The sequence below is a fragment of the Entelurus aequoreus genome, linkage group LG22 (assembly GCF_033978785.1).
Source record: "Entelurus aequoreus isolate RoL-2023_Sb linkage group LG22, RoL_Eaeq_v1.1, whole genome shotgun sequence".
In the NCBI taxonomy this organism is placed as follows: domain Eukaryota; kingdom Metazoa; phylum Chordata; class Actinopteri; order Syngnathiformes; family Syngnathidae; genus Entelurus; species Entelurus aequoreus.
Window position 1 is genome coordinate 26,005,355 of NC_084752.1, and position 21,159 is coordinate 26,026,513.

Consider the following 21,159-nt stretch of genomic DNA (forward strand, 5'->3'; position numbering starts at 1 on the left):
GTCTAGGTGCATGTCCCTTTAAGAAGCCCGACCTACCTTGGATCTTCACCTTGGTCAGGAATTCAAAATTAGTCCCTCTACTTGATGGAAGTCACAAAAAAAAGCTGTAAATTTGCCTAAGTGTCTAGGTGTGTGTCCCTTTAAGAAGCCCGACCTACCTTGGATCTCCACCTTGGTCAGGAATTCAAAATTAGTCCCTCTACTTGATGGAAGTCACAAAAAAAAGCTGTAAATTTGCCCAAGTGTCTAGGTGCGTGTCCCTTTAAGAAGCCCAACCTGCCTTGGATCTCCACCTTGGTAAGGAATTCAAAATTAGTCCCTCTACTTGATGGAAGTCACAAAAAAAAGCTGTAAATTTGCCCAAGTGTCTAGGTGCATGTCCCTTTTAAGAAGCCCGACCTACCTTGGATCTCCACCTTGGTCAGGAATTCAAAATTAGTCCCTCTACTTGATGGAAGTCACAAAAAAAAGCTGTAAATTTGCCCAAGTGTCTAAGTGCGTGTCCCTTTAAGAAGCCCAACCTGCCTTGGATATCCACCTTGGTCAGGAATTCAAAATTAGTCCCTATACTTGATGGAAGTCACAAAAAAAAGCTGTAAATTTGCCCAAGTGTCTAGGTGCATGTCCCTTTAAGAAGCCCAACCTACCTTGGATCTCCACCTTGGTCAGGAATTCAAAATTAGTCCCTCTACTTGATGGAAGTCACAAAAAAAAGCTGTAAATTTGCCCAAGTGTCTAGGTGCATGTCCCTTTAAGAAGCCCAACCTACCTTGGATCTCCACCTTGGTCAGGAATTCAAAATTAGTCCCTCTACTTGATGGAAGTCACAAAAAAAAGCTGTAAATTTGCCTAAGTGTCTAGGTGCGTGTCCCTTTAAGAAGCCCGACCTGCCTTGGATCTCCACCTGGGTAAGGAATTCAAAATTAGTCCCTATACTTGATGGAAGTCACAAAAAAAAGCTGTAAATTTGCCCAAGTGTCTAGGTGCATGTCCCTTTAAGAAGCCCAACCTACCTTGGATCTCCACCTGGGTAAGGAATTCAAAATTAGTCCCTATACTTGATGGAAGTCACAAAAAAAAGCTGTAAATTTGCCCAAGTGTCTAGGTGCATGTCCCTTTAAGAAGCCCAACCTACCTTGGATCTCCACCTTGGTCAAGAATTCAAAATTAGTCCCTATACTTGATGGAAGTCACAAAAAAAAGCTGTAAATTTGCCCAAGTGTCTAGGTGCATGTCCCTTTAAGAAGCCCAACCTGCCTTGGATCTCCACCTTGGTCAGGAATTCAAAATGAGTCCCTCTACTTGATGGAAGTCACAAAAAAAAGCTGTAAATTTGCCCAAGTGTCTAGGTGCGTGTCCCTTTAAGAAGCCCAACCTACCTTGGATCTCCACCTTGGTCAGGAATTCAAAATTAGTCCCTCTATTTGCTGGAAGTCACAAAAAAAAGCTGTAAATTTGCCTAAGTGTCTAGGTGCATGTCCCTTTAAGAAGCCCGACCTACCTTGGATCTTCACCTTGGTCAGGAATTCAAAATTAGTCCCTCTATTTGCTGGAAGTCACAAAAAAAAGCTGTAAATTTGCCCAAGTGTCTAGGTGCATGTCCCTTTAAGAAGCCCAACCTACCTTGGATCTCCACCTTGGTCAGGAATTCAAAATTAGTCCCTATACTTGATGGAAGTCACAAAAAAAAGCTGTAAATTTGCCCAAGTGTCTAGGTGCATGTCCCTTTAAGAAGCCCAACCTACCTTGGATCTCCACCTTGGTCAGGAATTCAAAATTAGTCCCTCTACTTGATGGAAGTCACAAAAAAAAGCTGTAAATTTGCCCAAGTGTCTAGGTGCGTGTCCCTTTAAGAAGCCCAACCTACCTTGGATCTCCACCTTGGTCAGGAATTCAAAATTAGTCCCTCTACTTGATGGAAGTCACAAAAAAAAGCTGTAAATTTGCCTAAGTGTCTAGGTGCATGTCCCTTTAAGAAGCCCAACCTACCTTGGATCTCCACCTTGGTCAGGAATTCAAAATTAGTCCCTCTACTTGATGGAAGTCACAAAAAAAAGCTGTAAATTTGCCCAAGTGTCTAGGTGCGTGTCCCTTTAAGAAGCCCAACCTACCTTGGATCTCCACCTTGGTCAGGAATTCAAAATTAGTCCCTCTACTTGATGGAAGTCACAAAAAAAAGCTGTAAATTTGCCCAAGTGTCTAGGTGCGTGTCCCTTTAAGAAGCCCAACCTACCTTGGATCTCCACCTTGGTCAGGAATTCAAAATTAGTCCCTATACTTGATGGAAGTCACAAAAAAAAGCTGTAAATTTGCCCAAGTGTCTAGGTGCGTGTCCCTTTAAGAAGCCCAACCTACCTTGGATCTCCACCTTGGTCAGGAATTCAAAATTAGTCCCTCTATTTTGCTGGAAGTCACAAAAAAAGCTGTAAATTTGCCTAAGTGTCTAGGTGCGTGTCCCTTTAAGAAGCCCAACCTACCTTGGATCTCCACCTTGGTCAGGAATTCAAAATTAGTCCCTCTACTTGATGGAAGTCACAAAAAAAAGCTGTAAATTTGCCTAAGTGTCTAGGTGCATGTCCCTTTAAGAAGCCCGACCTACCTTGGATCTCCACCTGGGTAAGGAATTCAAAATTAGTCCCTATACTTGATGGAAGTCACAAAAAAAAGCTGTAAATTTGCCCAAGTGTCTAGGTGCATGTCCCTTTAAGAAGCCCAACCTACCTTGGATCTCCACCTTGGTCAGGAATTCAAAATTAGTCCCTCTACTTGATGGAAGTCACAAAAAAAAAGCTGTAAATTTGCCAAAGTGTCTAGGTGCGTGTCCCTTTAAGAAGCCCAACCTACCTTGGATCTCCACCTTGGTCAGGAATTCAAAATTAGTCCCTCTACTTGATGGAAGTCACAAAAAAAAGCTGTAAATTTGCCCAAGTGTCTAGGTGCATGTCCCTTTAAGAAGCCCAACCTACCTTGGATCTCCACCTTGGTCAGGAATTCAAAATGAGTCCCTCTACTTGATGGAAGTCACAAAAAAAAGCTGTAAATTTGCCCAAGTGTCTAGGTGCGTGTCCCTTTAAGAAGCCCAACCTACCTTGGATCTCCACCTTGGTCAGGAATTCAAAATTAGTCCCTCTACTTGATGGAAGTCACAAAAAAAAGCTGTAAATTTGCCTAAGTGTCTAGGTGCATGTCCCTTTAAGAAGCCCGACCTACCTTGGATCTCCACCTGGGTAAGGAATTCAAAATTAGTCCCTATACTTGATGGAAGTCACAAAAAAAAGCTGTAAATTTGCCCAAGTGTCTAGGTGCATGTCCCTTTAAGAAGCCCAACCTACCTTGGATCTCCACCTTGGTCAGGAATTCAAAATTAGTCCCTCTACTTGATGGAAGTCACAAAAAAAAGCTGTAAATTTGCCCAAGTGTCTAGGTGCATGTCCCTTTAAGAAGCCCAACCTACCTTGGATCTCCACCTTGGTCAGGAATTCAAAATGAGTCCCTCTACTTGATGGAAGTCACAAAAAAAAGCTGTAAATTTGCCCAAGTGTCTAGGTGCGTGTCCCTTTAAGAAGCCCAACCTACCTTGGATCTCCACCTTGGTCAGGAATTCAAAATTAGTCCCTCTACTTGATGGAAGTCACAAAAAAAAGCTGTAAATTTGCCTAAGTGTCTAGGTGCATGTCCCTTTAAGAAGCCCGACCTACCTTGGATCTCCACCTGGGTAAGGAATTCAAAATTAGTCCCTATACTTGATGGAAGTCACAAAAAAAAGCTGTAAATTTGCCCAAGTGTCTAGGTGCATGTCCCTTTAAGAAGCCCAACCTACCTTGGATCTCCACCTTGGTCAGGAATTCAAAATTAGTCCCTCTACTTGATGGAAGTCACAAAAAAAAAGCTGTAAATTTGCCAAAGTGTCTAGGTGCGTGTCCCTTTAAGAAGCCCAACCTACCTTGGATCTCCACCTTGGTCAGGAATTCAAAATTAGTCCCTCTACTTGATGGAAGTCACAAAAAAAAGCTGTAAATTTGCCCAAGTGTCTAGGTGCATGTCCCTTTAAGAAGCCCGACCTACCTTGGATCTCCACCTGGGTAAGGAATTCAAAATTAGTCCCTATACTTGATGGAAGTCACAAAAAAAAGCTGTAAATTTGCCCAAGTGTCTAGGTGCATGTCCCTTTAAGAAGCCCGACCTACCTTGGATCTCCACCTTGGTCAGGAATTCAAAATTAGTCCCTCTACTTGATGGAAGTCACAAAAAAAAGCTGTAAATTTGCCTAAGTGTCTAGGTGCATGTCCCTTTAAGAAGCCCAACCTGCCTTGGATCTCCACCTGGGTAAGGAATTCAAAATTAGTCCCTCTACTTGATGGAAGTCACAAAAAAAAGCTGTAAATTTGCCCAAGTGTCTAGGTGTGTGTCCCTTTAAGAAGCCCAACCTACCTTGGATCTCCACCTTGGTCAGGAATTCAAAATTAGTCCCTCTACTTGATGGAAGTCACAAAAAAAAGCTGTAAATTTGCCCAAGTGTCTAGGTGCGTGTCCCTTTAAGAAGCCCAACCTACCTTGGATCTCCACCTTGGTCAGGAATTCAAAATTAGTCCCTCTACTTGATGGAAGTCACAAAAAAAAGCTGTAAATTTGCCTAAGTGTCTAGGTGCATGTCCCTTTAAGAAGCCCGACCTACCTTGGATCTCCACCTGGGTAAGGAATTCAAAATTAGTCCCTATACTTGATGGAAGTCACAAAAAAAAGCTGTAAATTTGCCCAAGTGTCTAGGTGCGTGTCCCTTTAAGAAGCCCAACCTACCTTGGATCTCCACCTGGGTAAGGAATTCAAAATTAGTCCCTATACTTGATGGAAGTCACAAAAAAAAGCTGTAAATTTGCCCAAGTGTCTAGGTGCATGTCCCTTTAAGAAGCCCGACCTACCTTGGATCTCCACCTGGGTAAGGAATTCAAAATTAGTCCCTATACTTGATGGAAGTCACAAAAAAAAGCTGTAAATTTGCCCAAGTGTCTAGGTGCGTGTCCCTTTAAGAAGCCCAACCTACCTTGGATCTCCACCTGGGTAAGGAATTCAAAATTAGTCCCTATACTTGATGGAAGTCACAAAAAAAAGCTGTAAATTTGCCCAAGTGTCTAGGTGCATGTCCCTTTAAGAAGCCCGACCTACCTTGGATCTCCACCTGGGTAAGGAATTCAAAATTAGTCCCTATACTTGATGGAAGTCACAAAAAAAAGCTGTAAATTTGCCCAAGTGTCTAGGTGTGTGTCCCTTTAAGAAGCCCAACCTACCTTGGATCTCCACCTTGGTCAGGAATTCAAAATTAGTCCCTCTACTCGATGGAAGTCACAAAAAAAAGCTGTAAATTTGCCCAAGTGTCTAAGTGCGTGTCCCTTTAAGAAGCCCGACCTACCTTGGATATCCACCTGGGTAAGGAATTCAAAATTAGTCCCTATACTTGATGGAAGTCACAAAAAAAAGCTGTAAATTTGCCCAAGTGTCTAGGTGTGTGTCCCTTTAAGAAGCCCAACCTACCTTGGATCTCCACCTTGGTCAGGAATTCAAAATTAGTCCCTCTACTTGATGGAAGTCACAAAAAAAAGCTGTAAATTTGCCTAAGTGTCTAGGTGCGTGTCCCTTTAAGAAGCCCAACCTACCTTGGATCTCCACCTGGGTAAGGAATTCAAAATTAGTCCCTATACTTGATGGAAGTCACAAAAAAAAGCTGTAAATTTGCCTAAGTGTCTAGGTGTGTGTCCCTTTAAGTAGCCCAACCTACCTTGGATCTCCACCTTGGTCAGGAATTCAAAATTAGTCCCTCTACTTGATGGAAGTCACAAAAAAAAGCTGTACATTTGCCCAAGTGTCTAAGTGCGTGTCCCTTTAAGAAGCCCGACCTGCTTTGGATCTCCACCTTGGTCAGGAATTCAAAATTGGTCCCTCTATTTGCTGGAAGTCACAAAAAAAAGCTGTAAATTTGCCCAAGTGTCTAGGTGCGTGTCCCTTTAAGAAGCCCGACCTACCTTGGATCTCCACCTTGGTCAGGAATTCAAAATTAGTCCCTCTATTTGCTGGAAGTCACAAAAAAAAGCTGTAAATTTGCCCAAGTGTCTAGGTGCATGTCCCTTTAAGAAGCCCAACCAGCCTTGGATCTCCACCTGGGTAAGGAATTCAAAATTAGTCCCTCTACTTGATGGAAGTCACAAAAAAAAGCTGTAAATTTGCCCAAGTGTCTAGGTGTGTGTCCCTTTAAGAAGCCCGACCTACCTTGGATCTCCACCTTGGTCAGGAATTCAAAATTAGTCCCTCTACTTGATGGAAGTCACAAAACAAAGCTGTAAATTTGCCCAAGTGTCTAAGTGCGTGTCCCTTTAAGAAGCACAACCTACCTTGGATCTCCACCTTGGTCAGGAATTCAAAATTAGTCCCTCTACTTGATGGAAGTCACAAAAAAAAGCTGTAAATTTGCCTAAGTGTCTAAGTGCGTGTCCCTTTAAGAAGCACAACCTACCTTGGATCTCCACCTTGGTCAGGAATTCAAAATTAGTCCCTCTATTTGCTGGAAGTCACAAAAAAAAGCTGTAAATTTGCCTAAGTGTCTAGGTGCATGTCCCTTTAAGAAGCCCGACCTACCTTGGATCTTCACCTTGGTCAGGAATTCAAAATTAGTCCCTCTACTTGATGGAAGTCACAAAAAAAAGCTGTAAATTTGCCTAAGTGTCTAGGTGTGTGTCCCTTTAAGAAGCCCGACCTACCTTGGATCTCCACCTTGGTCAGGAATTCAAAATTAGTCCCTCTACTTGATGGAAGTCACAAAAAAAAGCTGTAAATTTGCCCAAGTGTCTAGGTGCGTGTCCCTTTAAGAAGCCCAACCTGCCTTGGATCTCCACCTTGGTAAGGAATTCAAAATTAGTCCCTCTACTTGATGGAAGTCACAAAAAAAAGCTGTAAATTTGCCCAAGTGTCTAGGTGCATGTCCCTTTTAAGAAGCCCGACCTACCTTGGATCTCCACCTTGGTCAGGAATTCAAAATTAGTCCCTCTACTTGATGGAAGTCACAAAAAAAAGCTGTAAATTTGCCCAAGTGTCTAAGTGCGTGTCCCTTTAAGAAGCCCAACCTGCCTTGGATATCCACCTTGGTCAGGAATTCAAAATTAGTCCCTATACTTGATGGAAGTCACAAAAAAAAGCTGTAAATTTGCCCAAGTGTCTAGGTGCGTGTCCCTTTAAGAAGCCCGACCTACCTTGGATCTCCACCTTGGTCAGGAATTCAAAATTAGTCCCTCTATTTGCTGGAAGTCACAAAAAAAAGCTGTAAATTTGCCTAAGTGTCTAGGTGCATGTCCCTTTAAGAAGCCCAACCTACCTTGGATCTCCACCTTGGTCAGGAATTCAAAATGAGTCCCTCTACTTGATGGAAGTCACACAACAAAGCTGTAAATTTGCCCAAGTGTCTAGGTGCATGTCCCTTTAAGAAGCCCAACCTACCTTGGATCTCCACCTTGGTCAGGAATTCAAAATTAGTCCCTCTACTTGATGGAAGTCACAAAAAAAAGCTGTAAATTTGCCCAAGTGTCTAGGTGCGTGTCCCTTTAAGAAGCCCAACCTACCTTGGATCTCCACCTTGGTCAGGAATTCAAAATTAGTCCCTCTACTTGATGGAAGTCACAAAAAAAAGCTGTAAATTTGCCCAAGTGTCTAGGTGCGTGTCCCTTTAAGAAGCCCAAGTCCCGCCGTTTGCCAGATCAGACCTGGGCAAAATGCGGGCCACATGCGGCCCGCCGGACGTTGTACATACATTTTTTTAGACCTTTAACATCAAAGCTGTAGCCGCCATTATGATGTGCAGTGCTGTTTTTAAATGACCGTAAGTCTTGAACTAAAGAAAGTAGGGATGTCCGATAATATCGGCCTGCCGATATTATCGGCTGATAAATGCGTTAAAATGTAATATCTGAAATTATCGGTATCGTTTTTTTTATTATCTGTATCGGTTTTAATTTTTTTAATTTTTTTTTATTAAATCAACATAAAAAACACAAGATACACTTACAATTAGTGCACCAACCCAAAAAACCTCCCTCCCCCCATTTCTTTCTGTTATCAATATTCTGGTTCCTACATTATATCGGTTTTTTTTTTAATTTATTTTTTTTATTAAATCAACATAAAAAACACAAGATACACTTACAATTAGTGCACCAACCCAAAAAACCTCCCTCCCCCCATTTCTTTCTGTTATCAATATTCTGGTTCCTACATTATTTATCAATACAGTCTGCAAGGGATACAGTCCGTAAGCACACATGATTGTGCGTGCTGCTGGTCCACTAATAGTACTAACCTTTAACAGTTAATTTTACTCATTTTCATTAATTACTAGTTTCTATGTAACTGTTTTTATATTGTTTTACTTTGTTTTTTATTCAAGAAAATATTTTTAATTTAGTTATCTTATTTTATTATTATTTTTAAAAAGTACCTTATCTTCACCATACATGGTTGTCCAAATTAGGCATAATAAATGTGTTAATTCCATGACTGCATATATCGTTTGATATCGGTATCGGTAATTAAAGAGTTGGACAGTATCGGAATATCGGATATCGGCAAAAAGCCATTATCGGACATCCCTAAAAGAAAGTATTTCAATGGTTGAAATCTGCGCTTTTGCGTGTTATCGGAGTTATTACGGTAATCTACGTCACAGCAGCTCAGAGGAACAAAGCAGAGTGGGCGGGAACAGATGTGGAAGCAAATTTTTACAACAAATGTCTGCATAAAAGTGATAATATATCATATTGTAGGTGTTTATTACCCTTTGCATTCATATTTTGCTGTTTGTTACATTTTAGTTTTGCGTGATTGTAAAAGATGTCTATCGAGGAGCTGGTCGAGAAGTAAAAGAGGAGCAATGTTCATATGTTGTTAATATTCAGTGTTTTATTGTTAATAGTTAAAATTGTAAATCTAACTTTCTTTATTTTAGTGTACATTTTGGGTGTCCCATTCAGTAAAAATTCCATTTGAGGTGGTCTGTCATAACGTTTTTAGAATTCTATCGGACATTGTGACTTTTGGTATGAGTGTTCATAAATTATTAAAAAAAGGGACTCAAACACACATACTGTACAGCAGATTTTTTACAGTTAAAAGTGTATATATCATTTATACACACATACACAATGGCCCCCCAGACACATTTTTTCTCTCAATGTGGCCCCCGAGTCAATATATTTGCCCAGCGCTGTGTTAGATTATTAGTAATTTTAAAGGGCATTTAATTGTGGCTTGGTCTCTGTTAGAGCGGAGGCCAATTTAATTTCGATAAATCTGTAGAGTGATTTAAACTTTATTAATCCACTGCTTCTCTCCGCAGCTAAACATCATGAGCTTCGTATCCGAGCTGCTGGAGTGGTTTGAGATCAAGAAGCCTGATTTTGTTCGACCAGTACAAGCTGTTGATCTCACAGGTGTGTTTTGGGTCATATACCAACTGGATAAAAATTACATTAGGAGGTTGCTTACAGCCACAACTGATAATGCTAATGTTTTTGAGTTTAATTACACACCCTTGTGGTTATTTGCTTTGGTAACACACACACACTACTATTGATCGGTTAATTCAATAGAAGTGGTAATTTTGGCTTTTAAGGTCGTTTTTGACAAGCTGTTCTGCCTCTTGCAGATGTCTCAGGTTTACTTTTATGTACCAGTCCCGTCAGCGGGAACAGCAACAGGTAACTGCGTCCTCTCTTTACACCATCACAATACTGTGGTATTTATACATGCCGCCTCACACTAGAATGTCCTGTTTCAGCGGTTCTCCTTCATTCATCTTCAAACAACCGTTTGTGCCCATCTCGTCTCCAGAAACACAAGGTAAGAAGCACACAAAATATGAAGGATGGCATTAATTAGGGCTGCAGCTTTTTAATATTTGAGTAAATTATCGAATAATTTGTTCGATTAATCGAGTAATCATGTAAAACACACTTTCTACCCTCAATGCGTATTTCAGGAGAAATTGTTTAACTAAACAAAGCTTTTTCTATTAGCCTTTCTTTATTCTTTCTTTTTTTATCAATGCACATACAATTGAAATTGCACCTTTACAATGGGAACATTACTATATATTACTTTTAATACAAAAAGTTAAAAACAAACAAACAGTGTAGCCAGATGAACATGAAACATGTAATTTATGACTAATAAAGAACCAAATTTAGCAAAAATCCTTTTTGATAAAGTATGATAAAGTGCAGGCCTGGGCAATTATTTTGACTCGGGGGCCACATTTACAGAAAAAAATGTGTCTGGGGGCCGGTACATCTATTTTTAGGGACACTAATACAAAACCTCACAATAATGTCTGATTGAATGCTAAAAACGTTATGACAGACCGCCTTAAAAAACGAATTTTACATTTTTCTATCAACGATAAAACACTGAATATTGACAAAATATGAACGTCACACCCCCTTTCGATCGACATATTTTACAATCAAGTGAAACGCAACAAAAATGCAACAAACAGTGGAATATGAACGCGAAGGGTACAAAATAAACCCACCTACAATCTGATACATCTGATATATCACTTAGCTTCAGAACTTTCCGCGTCTGTGGAAACGCTTCCCGCCCACACTGCTTGGTGCCTCGTCTGAGCTGCTAGTAGTAACTAATTCGATTACCATAGTAACTAATTAGATTACCATAGTAACTAGTATATAATCCAAAAGTGCAGATTCCAACCATTGAAATACTTTGTATAGTTGAAGACTTACGGTCATTAGAAAACATCACTGCACATCATAATGGCAGCTACACTTTCCATCTTAAAGATCTAAAACAATTATTTGGGAATGTCCGGCGGGCCAGATTGAAAAGCTTAACGGGCCGCATGTGGCCCCCGGGCCTTAATTTGCCCAGGTCTGATAAAGTGAGTGAAAATGCATTTAACAATTTTACTCATACACATTTGAAAAGCTATTAATTGGATGGGTGGTGTTGAATTTTGGACAAACAACTCGTTAGCAGTAAATACAAACTGTGGATGCTAACATGCCCTCATGTGTTTGAATAAAATATTTATTATGTAAGTCAAACATACAGTATAAGATGGCGTTGGTTGCCAAAAATAGACTTTTACTCTGTTTATGTGTTTGCTGCTCTTTAATGATGCGTTCTGTTAACGTAGTGCTATTGTGCATTGCTAGCTCCCTTTGACAGTGCAAATATTTCACCACAATAGGCCCTTTTCCATAGAAGTGTGTGGTCTGTTTCCACCATATTTCTCAATTCAGGGTACTTTATGCAAATCAGACTAATGACGAATGGAGGAGTGGTTTAGTATATTTCTCCACTGATACCATGTAAATAAACGGACAATATTAGCTCAAAGTTATTTTACTAAAAAGTAAGTAAATGAAATACAAAGCAATAATGTACAAAACGTTATGCTTTAAGAAAATAAAGTTTACCGAATTGTTCATAAAAAGTCAGCTTTTGTCCACAATGTCAGAAAGTCATCCTCTCTGTAAATGAGAGTCGGGCGATTCCTTTTGGACCATTTCAGCTGTAAATAACAATATATAAATAATAAATGTCAGTGTTTATCTCACATAGACATCTCAAACATGTCGCTTTAGGTTGTTAGCATTAGCATTCTGTTCACTCGGGTCATACTTGCCAACCTTGAGACCTCCAATATCGGGAGGTGGGGCTTGGTCGGGGGTGAGGGGGCGTGGTTGGGGCGGGGGGCGTGGTTAGGGGCGTGGTTAAGAGGAGAGTATATTTACAGCTAGAATTCACCAACTCAAGTATTTCATATATATATATATATATATATATATATATATATATATATATATATATATATATATATATATATATATATATATAAATACTTGACTTTCAGTGAATTCTAGCTATACATATATATATATATATGTATATATATATATATATATATATATATATATATATATATATATATATATATATATATATAAATAAAACAAAATACTTGAATTTTAGTGTTCATTTATTTACACATATACACACACAGTCAAGCTTCCTTTTGCAACCTTTCAATCACTGGTCCTCGCTCAACTTTTCTCACCAAAAGCCCAACGCCGAGCCTTCTCACATGCAAAATCACTTATCAGGTCTTTGAAGTCCAGCTTTCTAGCCAACTGACTCTCGATTGACTGGATTGATTATTTAACTAATATAGCAGTAAAATGTAAAAATCCAGAGTTTTCTTGAGCTAACTGTAACGACCGGGTCGCATCGTGGTGCGAGGTGTTCTCCCAAGGATGCAGACGGCTCGGACACAGCTTGCAGGTAGGAAAATGATTTATTTCCACAAATAAATCAGACAGAAAAAAACAAAAACGACTAGCGTGGGAGCTAGTAAGCAAAATAATATAGCATGAGAGCTAGCAGGAAACAAGGTGGTCGTTAGCTGTTGCGTGAAAGCAAATTAGGAAGCCAGGCAGAGTGCTGCCCGGGCGAAGACTAAATAGCCCTCTGATTAGCGCTTGGGCAACAGGTGCGCGTCCCAAACGCTAACCAGAGGCAGGTGATCACAATCTGCCGTCATGGCAACAGAAACCAAACAAGGTGCTGAAAACACATGTGACTTGAACGTAAAACTTAAACAAAACTATGATCCGGGCAGCGGATCATAACAGTACCCCCCCTAAAAGGACAGATTCCAGATGTCCCTTGAAAACAAAAAAAACAACTGGAACCCGAAACAAAAAAAAACAAGCAAAAAGTTCACGAGTCAAGGGCGGGCGGGGGGGTGACTTGGTGGTGGGTCGCCAGGCCACGTGTCCCCGAATCCACCGGGGACGAGTCAAGTGGCGGCGGCGAATGGAACGCCGAGGCGGGCGACCACGGAAAGGCCACGTTCGTGGCCGCTGAGAAGGTGGGCGTGAGTGGCGCCAGAAGTTCAGCAGCCTCTGAGTCCTGCAACAAAGTCTTGAATGTCGCTGCTGTTTGCGCCACTGGCGTCCCTTCACTGACCTCGAGGGCTGCATGCGGGGACCTGCTTTCCGCTTGCGCCGCCGGACCACTCGAGGTCGCTGAGATGTCGCCGTGGAAGCGGTAGGTGTCGACGTCGCCGTGGCAGCCGGAGGAGTCGACGTCGCCGTGGCAGCCGGAGTCGCTGTCGTGGCAGCCGGAGTCGCTGTCGTGGCAGCCGGAGTCGCTGTCGTGGCAGCCGGAGTCGCTGTCGTGGCAGCCGGAGTCGCTGTCGTGGCAGCAGGAGTCGCTGTCGTGGCAGCAGGAGTCGCTGTCGTGGCAGCAGGAGTCGCTGTCGTGGCAGCAGGAGTCGCTGTCGTGGCAGCCGGAGTCGCTGTCGTGGCAGCCGGAGTCGCTGTCGTGGCAGCCGGAGTCGCTGGTGCGAGAACCAGTCGTGGTGCAGGTGCTGGTGCGAGAACCAGCCGTGGTGCAGGTGCTGGTGCGAGAACCAGTCGTGGTGCAGGTACTGGTGCGAGAACCAGTCGTGGTGCAGGTACTGGTGCGAGAACCAGTCGTGGTGCAGGTACTGGTGCGAGAACCAGTCGTGGTGCAGGTACTGGTGCGAGAACCAGTCGTGGTGCAGGTACTGGTGCGGGGACCAGTCGTGGTGCAGGTACTGGTGCGGGGACCAGCCGTGGAGCAGGTACTGGTGCGGGGACCAGTCGTGGTGCAGGTACTGGTGCGGGGACCAGTCGTGGTGCAGGTACTGGTGTGGGAACCAGCCGAGGTGCAGGTACTGGTGTGGGAACCAGCCGAGGTGCAGGTACTGGTGTGGGAACCAGCCGAGGTGCAGGTACTGGTGTGAGAACCAGTCGAGGTGCAGGTGGCCTAGCTGGCGGTTGCGGCTTAGCAGGCCGAAAAACCGGTGGTGGCGGCCGGGCAGGAGGTTGTGGCTTAGCCCGCCGAAGGACAGGTGGCGGTGGCCGAGCAGGAGGTTGCGGCTTAGCACGCCGTTGTGCCACCCCACTCGCACAGCTCCCAGTACTAGCCCCCCCCTCAAAAAGCGGATCCCAGACGCGTTCCTTGCGGATTGGAACCGTCTTCAAGGGTGGGTGGAGGGTGGTCAGGGGGAGGGTGGAATCCTCTCCTCTAAATTGTCCAAAATGTCTATTGTCACCCCCCACTTGAGACTGGGACTGACTAGATTTAGTCCTAAAAAAAATGTCCTGATAATGTCTTATTGCAGAATTAAAGTCACTAGGAGGTGGCTGACAAAAGGGAGCAGAAGAATTTAGAAAAAAATCTTCGTCTCTGACGTCATCCACAGTGGGCGGGATGACGTCATCCGTGTGGGTCTCCAGCTGACTGACAGCCCAATCGGTGAAGTGTTTGGCAAAGTGGTCGATAGGGTTGCCAAACATCTGAGGGGAAGCTTGGGAAGCTTGTAGCTTGCTTCGGTCCGGGGGAGGAGCTTGCGGGAGCGGCGCGTCTTGACGGCGAGGGAAGGACCTTCTGGCCGGCTTCCGTCTTTGCCGGCGCGCCCGGTACTGCGGTGTAGCAGCGATGTCTTCCGACCAGAGGGAGTCGATGGGGATAAGAGAGCCTCCAGCTCCCCACATGAGATTCGACCTCTCCTCCGTCGAATAGCGAAGCGTCTCGGCTTCCATCGCTCGCAACACCTCCCACGTACCTTCGTCCAGCTCCTCCGACGTGCTCGCTGCGGGAGAACTTCTTGCTGCTGGCTTCCTACTGTAACGACCGGGTCGCATCGTGGTGCGAGGTGTTCTCCCAAGGATGCAGACGGCTCGGACACAGCTTGCAGGTAGGAAAATGATTTATTTCCACAAATAAATCAGACAGAAAAAAACAAAAACGACTAGCGTGGGAGCTAGTAAGCAAAATAATATAGCATGAGAGCTAGCAGGAAACAAGGTGGTCGTTAGCTGTTGCGTGAAAGCAAATTAGGAAGCCAGGCAGAGTGCTGCCCGGGCGAAGACTAAATAGCCCTCTGATTAGCGCTTGGGCAACAGGTGCGCGTCCCAAACGCTAACCAGAGGCAGGTGATCACAATCTGCCGTCATGGCAACAGAAACCAAACAAGGTGCTGAAAACACATGTGACTTGAACGTAAAACTTAAACAAAACTATGATCCGGGCAGCGGATCATAACACTAACATGGTGAGAAAAGTGAGCTAGCTTATTACCACAGACAGGGACAAAGTTAATATGCATAACTTTCCACCACAACTAACAAACCCACCTTTTTTTGGAAATATTGGGTGACATATTGTCGAGCCTTCAACTCCTTCTCCTCTCTTATTTTCTTTTCCTTTCTTTTTTGGCTGCCTGATTTTTGAGGCATACTGCTGTCTCATCCGCTTTGCCCACTGTGGCGCTGTCTGTCTGTGACAAATCGCCGGTGCTCTACCTGCAGCTGATCCAGTCGGACTGAACCATTTTACGTAAATGGAGGGGGGGAAGAGAGGGCCCTGCATGTGTTGATGCTTCCAAAACAAATAAAGGTATTGTTACCAGGACATGGAAAATAAAACATGTGTGATTATATGTTAGTTAATAACTTAGTGTCATTTTTTCTGTATTATAATTTCATCATCATTAGGGGCCTCTCTGGGCCCCCTCCATCATGGGCCCCTAGAATCCGTCTCCTTTCCCCCCCCTTTTCGGCGCCCCTGCTCCCTAGCATGGCCCAAAACCGGTCAATCCTTGCTTCCTGGGGAAGATATTCCCTGGCAAGCAATTGGTACTCCAGTACTTCTTCCCGAAGGCTGGTCAGGTCCAATCGTAGCTGCGGCAGACTTTTTTTTTGGGGGGGCGTGGCCTCCAGCTCCGGCTGAATACCGGGAGTTTGTCGGGAGAAAATCTCTGTCGGGAGGTTGTCAGGAGAGGCGCTGAATATCGGGATTCTCCCGCTAAAAACGGGAGGGTTGGCATGACTCGGGTTGAGGCAAATAACTACACAAATGGAGTGTTACTGACTACTTTTACAACATTTAATAAATTAAATAGTTGATATTTGACATTATTTACCTTCGTTCCACTCTTGTGCTGCCTCCTTTATTTCACATTTATCCAATTAAGTCTCAGAGTAGTAAGCAGCTAAGGTCGTTGCTGCGAGTCCAGCTACATACTCCTCTGTAAATACGTTTAAAAAAGTCCGTCCACTTCTCAAAGCTTCGCGTATCGAAATGTATTCTGTAAAAAATAATAAACAACAATAAACTGCATATAGTTAAAAGACTATGACTGAGTAAAAACGCTGCAAGATAGTTTAACCCAGGGGTCCCCAAACTTCTTGACTCCGGGGCCGCATTGGGGTAAAACAATTTGGCTGGGGGCCGCGCTATATATATATATATATATATATATATATATATATATATATATATATATATATATATATATATATATATATATATATATATATATATATATATATATATATAGTGTGTGTGTAAATGTGTGTGTGTATATATACATGTATGTATATGTAAATGTGTATATATATATGTGTGTGTGTATATGTCTATGTATATGTATATGTCCATGTATATATATATGTATATGTGTATATATGTATATGTGTGTATACAGTATTTATATATATATATGTATATGTGTATATATGTATATGTGTGTGTGTATATATATATATATATATATATATATATATATATATATATATATATATATATATATATATATATATATATATATATTCATATATATATATATATATATATATATATATATATATATTCATATATATATATATATATACATATATTCATACATATATATATATATATATATATATATATATATATATATATATATATATATATATATATATATATATACATATATATATATATATATATATATATATATATATATATATATATATATATATATATATATATATATATATATTCATACATATATATTCCTCGCGCACTAATTGACTTAAAGAGTGCACTTGCTGCATGTCACGTTATCGATGGTAAAATGCATTTTTAGACAATATGATTTGATTGAGTGGCTAGGAGACGGTAGAAAATGGACTAGTAACGACAAATTTAAAAAAAAAAAATAATACAAAAAAAATAAAATAAAATAATAATATATATTTTTTTTTTACTTGGGACTTCCCACGGGCCGGATTTTGGACACTGGGGGGCCGTATCCGGGCCGTAGTATGGGGACCCCTGACTTAAAGAGTGCTCTGCTGCATGTCACGTTATCGATGGTAAAATGCATTTTTAGACTATATGATTTGCCTGAGTGGCTAGGAGACGGTAGAAAATGGACTAGCAAGGACAAATTAAAAACAAATAAAAAATTAGAAAAAATAAATAATAATAATAATTTTTTTATTTTTTTTTAACTTGGGACTTCCCGCGGGCCGGATTTTGGACGCTGGGGGGCCGTCTCCGGCCCGCGGGCCGTAGTTTGGGGACCCCTGGTTTAACCGATCAGCGATCTTCAGCAAAAAGATGCCCCACTAAAGTTCCTGCATTTCAAAAGCTCCTTCTGTTCTTCTTTCGTTGTTCTTTCTCTCCGTTGTCAAGTTTGTTGTAATAGAAATACACAAGAAGTAAGAAATAAACAAGTCTCTGTGTATATGTGTTTGAAAAAGAAGTTTCAGAAACGCCCCCAACTTTGTTCAAACAATCAGTGTTCGACAGCACAGCCTGCTCCCGAAAAGGTTCCGGGTAGCTTCCAAAAGTCCCACCTTGTAGGCGGGAACTCCAAAAGGTTCCTGAAGAACTAAATCTACCCAGGTAGTTTTTGGTGCAAACACAGGGGGAACTTTATTTACCCGAGTAAGTGGAAAAATTCCTGTAAAAGTTCCTGCAGTGGAAAAGGAATGTGTGGTTGTCTTTTTCAATATAAATGATAGCACACACACACACACACACACACACACACACGCACACACACACACACACACATCACTGGCAGCACAAGCTGCATCAATAGGTGCACCACTCTCATCTGCGCTCTTTTGAAACAGTCTTGCAGAAAGGTCTCCGTATTGTACTCATCAAAAAAAACTTTGGAGTAACAAAATACAAATCAATGCTTTTTTCGAAGTGAAGTAATTGATTAATTGTTGCAGCCCTACATTATTAAATAGTCAATCTGGAGTTTTCATTTTCTCCCTGTGACTGCGTGGGTTCCCTCCGGGTACTCTGGCTTCCTCCCACCTCCAAAGACATGCACCTGGGGATAGGTTGATTGGCAACACTAAATGGTCCCTAATGTGTGAATGTGAGTGTGAATGTTGTCTGTCTATCTGTGTTGGCCCTGTGATGAGGTGGCGACTTGTCCAGGGTGTACCCCGCCTTCCGCCCGAATGCAGCTGAGATAGGCTCCAGCGACCTCGAAAGAGACAAGCGGTAGAAAATGGATGGATGGATGGAGTTGGATTTGACCCATGAATTCAGTATCTTGCCAAAACATATGTATGCTTCCAACTTTGTGGGAACAGTTTGGAGGCCCATAAAGAGGTTGGTGTGGAAGACCATGCCAAGAGAGTGGAAGCTGTTATTGCCACTAATTAAACTTCACTCACTTGTCTTTTCAGAAAACAAAAGCTGGACTAAGAAACAGATCAGGTATGACACTTGGATGTTGGTTTTGTAGTCAATGTGCTATCGCATTCATACGTTGCCTTGATTTTCTAAACCCTCCTACTTTGGCTTCTTTGGTCTCATCGCACTCACATTTCCATCCCTGCCCCACCACCATCACCAACACTATCACTCACCCCCCCCTCCCCCCACCCCTCCTGCAGTCGTCCTCTGTCAGCAGTGACTTTCAGCATCCCATTTGGGCTGGACAGTGATGTTGATATTGTCATGGGAAACCCAATAGATTCTGTGTTTCGCTCTGTCAGCACGGACAGCCTCAGTGCCGCCATCCCAGCAACGACGGCGTGTATTCCGTACAGCCCGGCCGAGGACCTCAACCATCTAGTCAGCGCCGCAGCACCATCGCAGCGGTCTTCATGGGCGCCGCTGGGAGAGCTGCCCACTATTGAGGAGGCGCTTCAGGTGGTTCCTTCCCCTGGCTCTAAGGATCGAAAGAAAGGAAGGACTGCAGAGAAATGTGTCAAGGGGGTGTTGGCAGCCAGGCCAGAGCCCAGGTTGTGTCCTGAGGGCGCCCCTGCCGGTTTCTTTCTGCATTGCCCAATGGAGGACAATCCTCAGCTCAGTAGCTCTGCCCCCTGCCGTTCAGGAATCATGTACCGGCCGGTCGGTGGAGAGGCTAATGGCGGTGTGAGGCAGGAGAGGCCATCACGAGCTACTGATATGTCACGTGATGATGACTCTGTACTGCGAGATGGCAGCGTAGACTCATCGGAAGCATCTGACGACATCCCCAGAAATGCCCCTGGTAATATGCGACCCAGTAGAGGTCATCACAGCGCCAGCAGCAGCCCACGCATGACAAGCTTCGCTGAGCGACGAGACAGCAAAAGAAAACATCCAGTAGCTACTGGGGAGGACTTGACCACTACCCCAACCACCCCTGGAACGCCACTCACACCCTGCACTTCAGGCCAGCAGGACAGCCCGGGAACCAGAGTTCCTGAGCCGGGCTCAGAGGCGTGGGAGCTAGGGGCTCGTCTGGAGGAAAAACGCAAAAGCATTGAAGCTCAAAAGAGACGGATTGAAGCCATATTTGCCAAGCACAGACAAAGGCTCGGAAAAACAGCTTTCCTTAAAATAAAACGAGAGCAAGGAGAAGGCGGAGGAGAGGGATCAGAGGTTGACAGTCTCACCCTGGAGGAGCGCCTCACTCACATGGAGGAGCAGCTAAAAAAAGAAGAGGACAAGGAAAAGACAGAGAACAAAGCAGACAAGGAGAAAGCCAAGCCATCCGTCTCCAACCCACCTCGGTTAGAGAAGCAGGTCACATTCTCAATTGACAGCAAGAAAGGCCAAGAGAAAGGAGGAGAGGCCGTCCTTGTGGAGTACAATGAAGTCGTACAGAAACTGAGTGAAGCTTTGCAGTCCCTCCAGAAAGACATGCAAAAGCTAACTGAACAGCAACAGCAACTTTTGGGCAACCAAAGACCCCGAAGCTCATACAAAGCCACTCCAAAGTCAAAACCTAAAAGTAACTCCCAGGCACCCACCAAGACCCCTCCCCATACCCCCACAAAGACACCTCCAAGAACGCCCACCAAAAACCTTAGTATGAGCATTAGCAAAGCCTGGATGATACCCACTGGTCCCAATACTTCTTCCGTCTCCTCGCCATCCCGTCGGACTTCCGCTCTCTCTGTATCACCCTCACCAAAAACAGTGACCTCCTCCTCCTGTCCTGCCCCTCGTACCAAGATCCACACCTTGTCCACGCCACGCAGTCCCAAACACCAATCACGACCCCAACCTCACCCACGACCCTCAGAGCTCAAGTTCCCCCCTCTTAATCGAGTTTTGACGCCGACTTATAATGTCGACACCCTCCCTCATCTGCGGAGGGTTTCCCCCAGCAAGTGTCAAGTGCAAACCTCGTCTTCCTTCCGCATTGGCGGACCTCGAACCCCTCAGGAGTCCCACCAGCCTGCACCGCCACCTGATGAGAGCACCTCGGACACTGGATCGAGTGAGACGCCCACCCAGTTCAGCTTGGAGCTTGAACAAGAAGATGTTGAGGCAGCCGAAGGGCAAAGGGCCTCGGTAGTGCCCATACCACCTCACCAAAGGGTTGACAGCAGCTCTGGCGCTCCCTCTGAATGCTCCTTTGAGAGCGACACTTTATCTATTTCTGCTGCATACAGCACGAGAAGAGATGGAGTTAGAGCTGGAGATGCAGGGAAGCGTGGCAGCATGATCGAGGTGTCACTCTCTTCTCTTGGAGAACCAGACGGGGTCAGCGATGAGCAAACAGATCTTTCTTCTGATTCTATGAGTGACCGGATAGAATCTGCAGTGGAGACGGGCATTGCCCTCGCTTCTAATGCCACAGAGCAACTGGATTTGGCCATAGAAGCTGGGAACTCTTCAGACCAACAAACTGAATCCAGTGAAGAGCAGGCAAAAGTGGACACTGTGGAACAACCTGGAGAAAACAGTGAACCTGGAGCCAGAGGAGGCATAGGATTCTTCTTCAAGGTGAGTGCTACCTAAAAGATGAGTTTTTTTTGCAAATCTTGTTGC

The 21,159-nt window shown here is 43.5% G+C and overlaps 1 protein-coding gene across 1 annotated transcript in view; it reads left to right on the forward strand.

Annotated features, from left to right (window-relative positions):
* LOC133639904 (calmodulin-regulated spectrin-associated protein 3-like) overlaps positions 1–21,159 on the forward strand; it is a 40,867-nt gene that overhangs the window by 7,747 nt on the left and 11,961 nt on the right. The window contains exons 4-8 of the mRNA XM_062033589.1: positions 9,374–9,467; positions 9,683–9,734; positions 9,815–9,876; positions 18,576–18,606; positions 18,786–21,114. Coding sequence (XP_061889573.1) covers positions 9,374–9,467; positions 9,683–9,734; positions 9,815–9,876; positions 18,576–18,606; positions 18,786–21,114 — 2,568 coding nt within the window. The remainder of the gene's footprint in view (positions 1–9,373; positions 9,468–9,682; positions 9,735–9,814; positions 9,877–18,575; positions 18,607–18,785; positions 21,115–21,159) is intronic.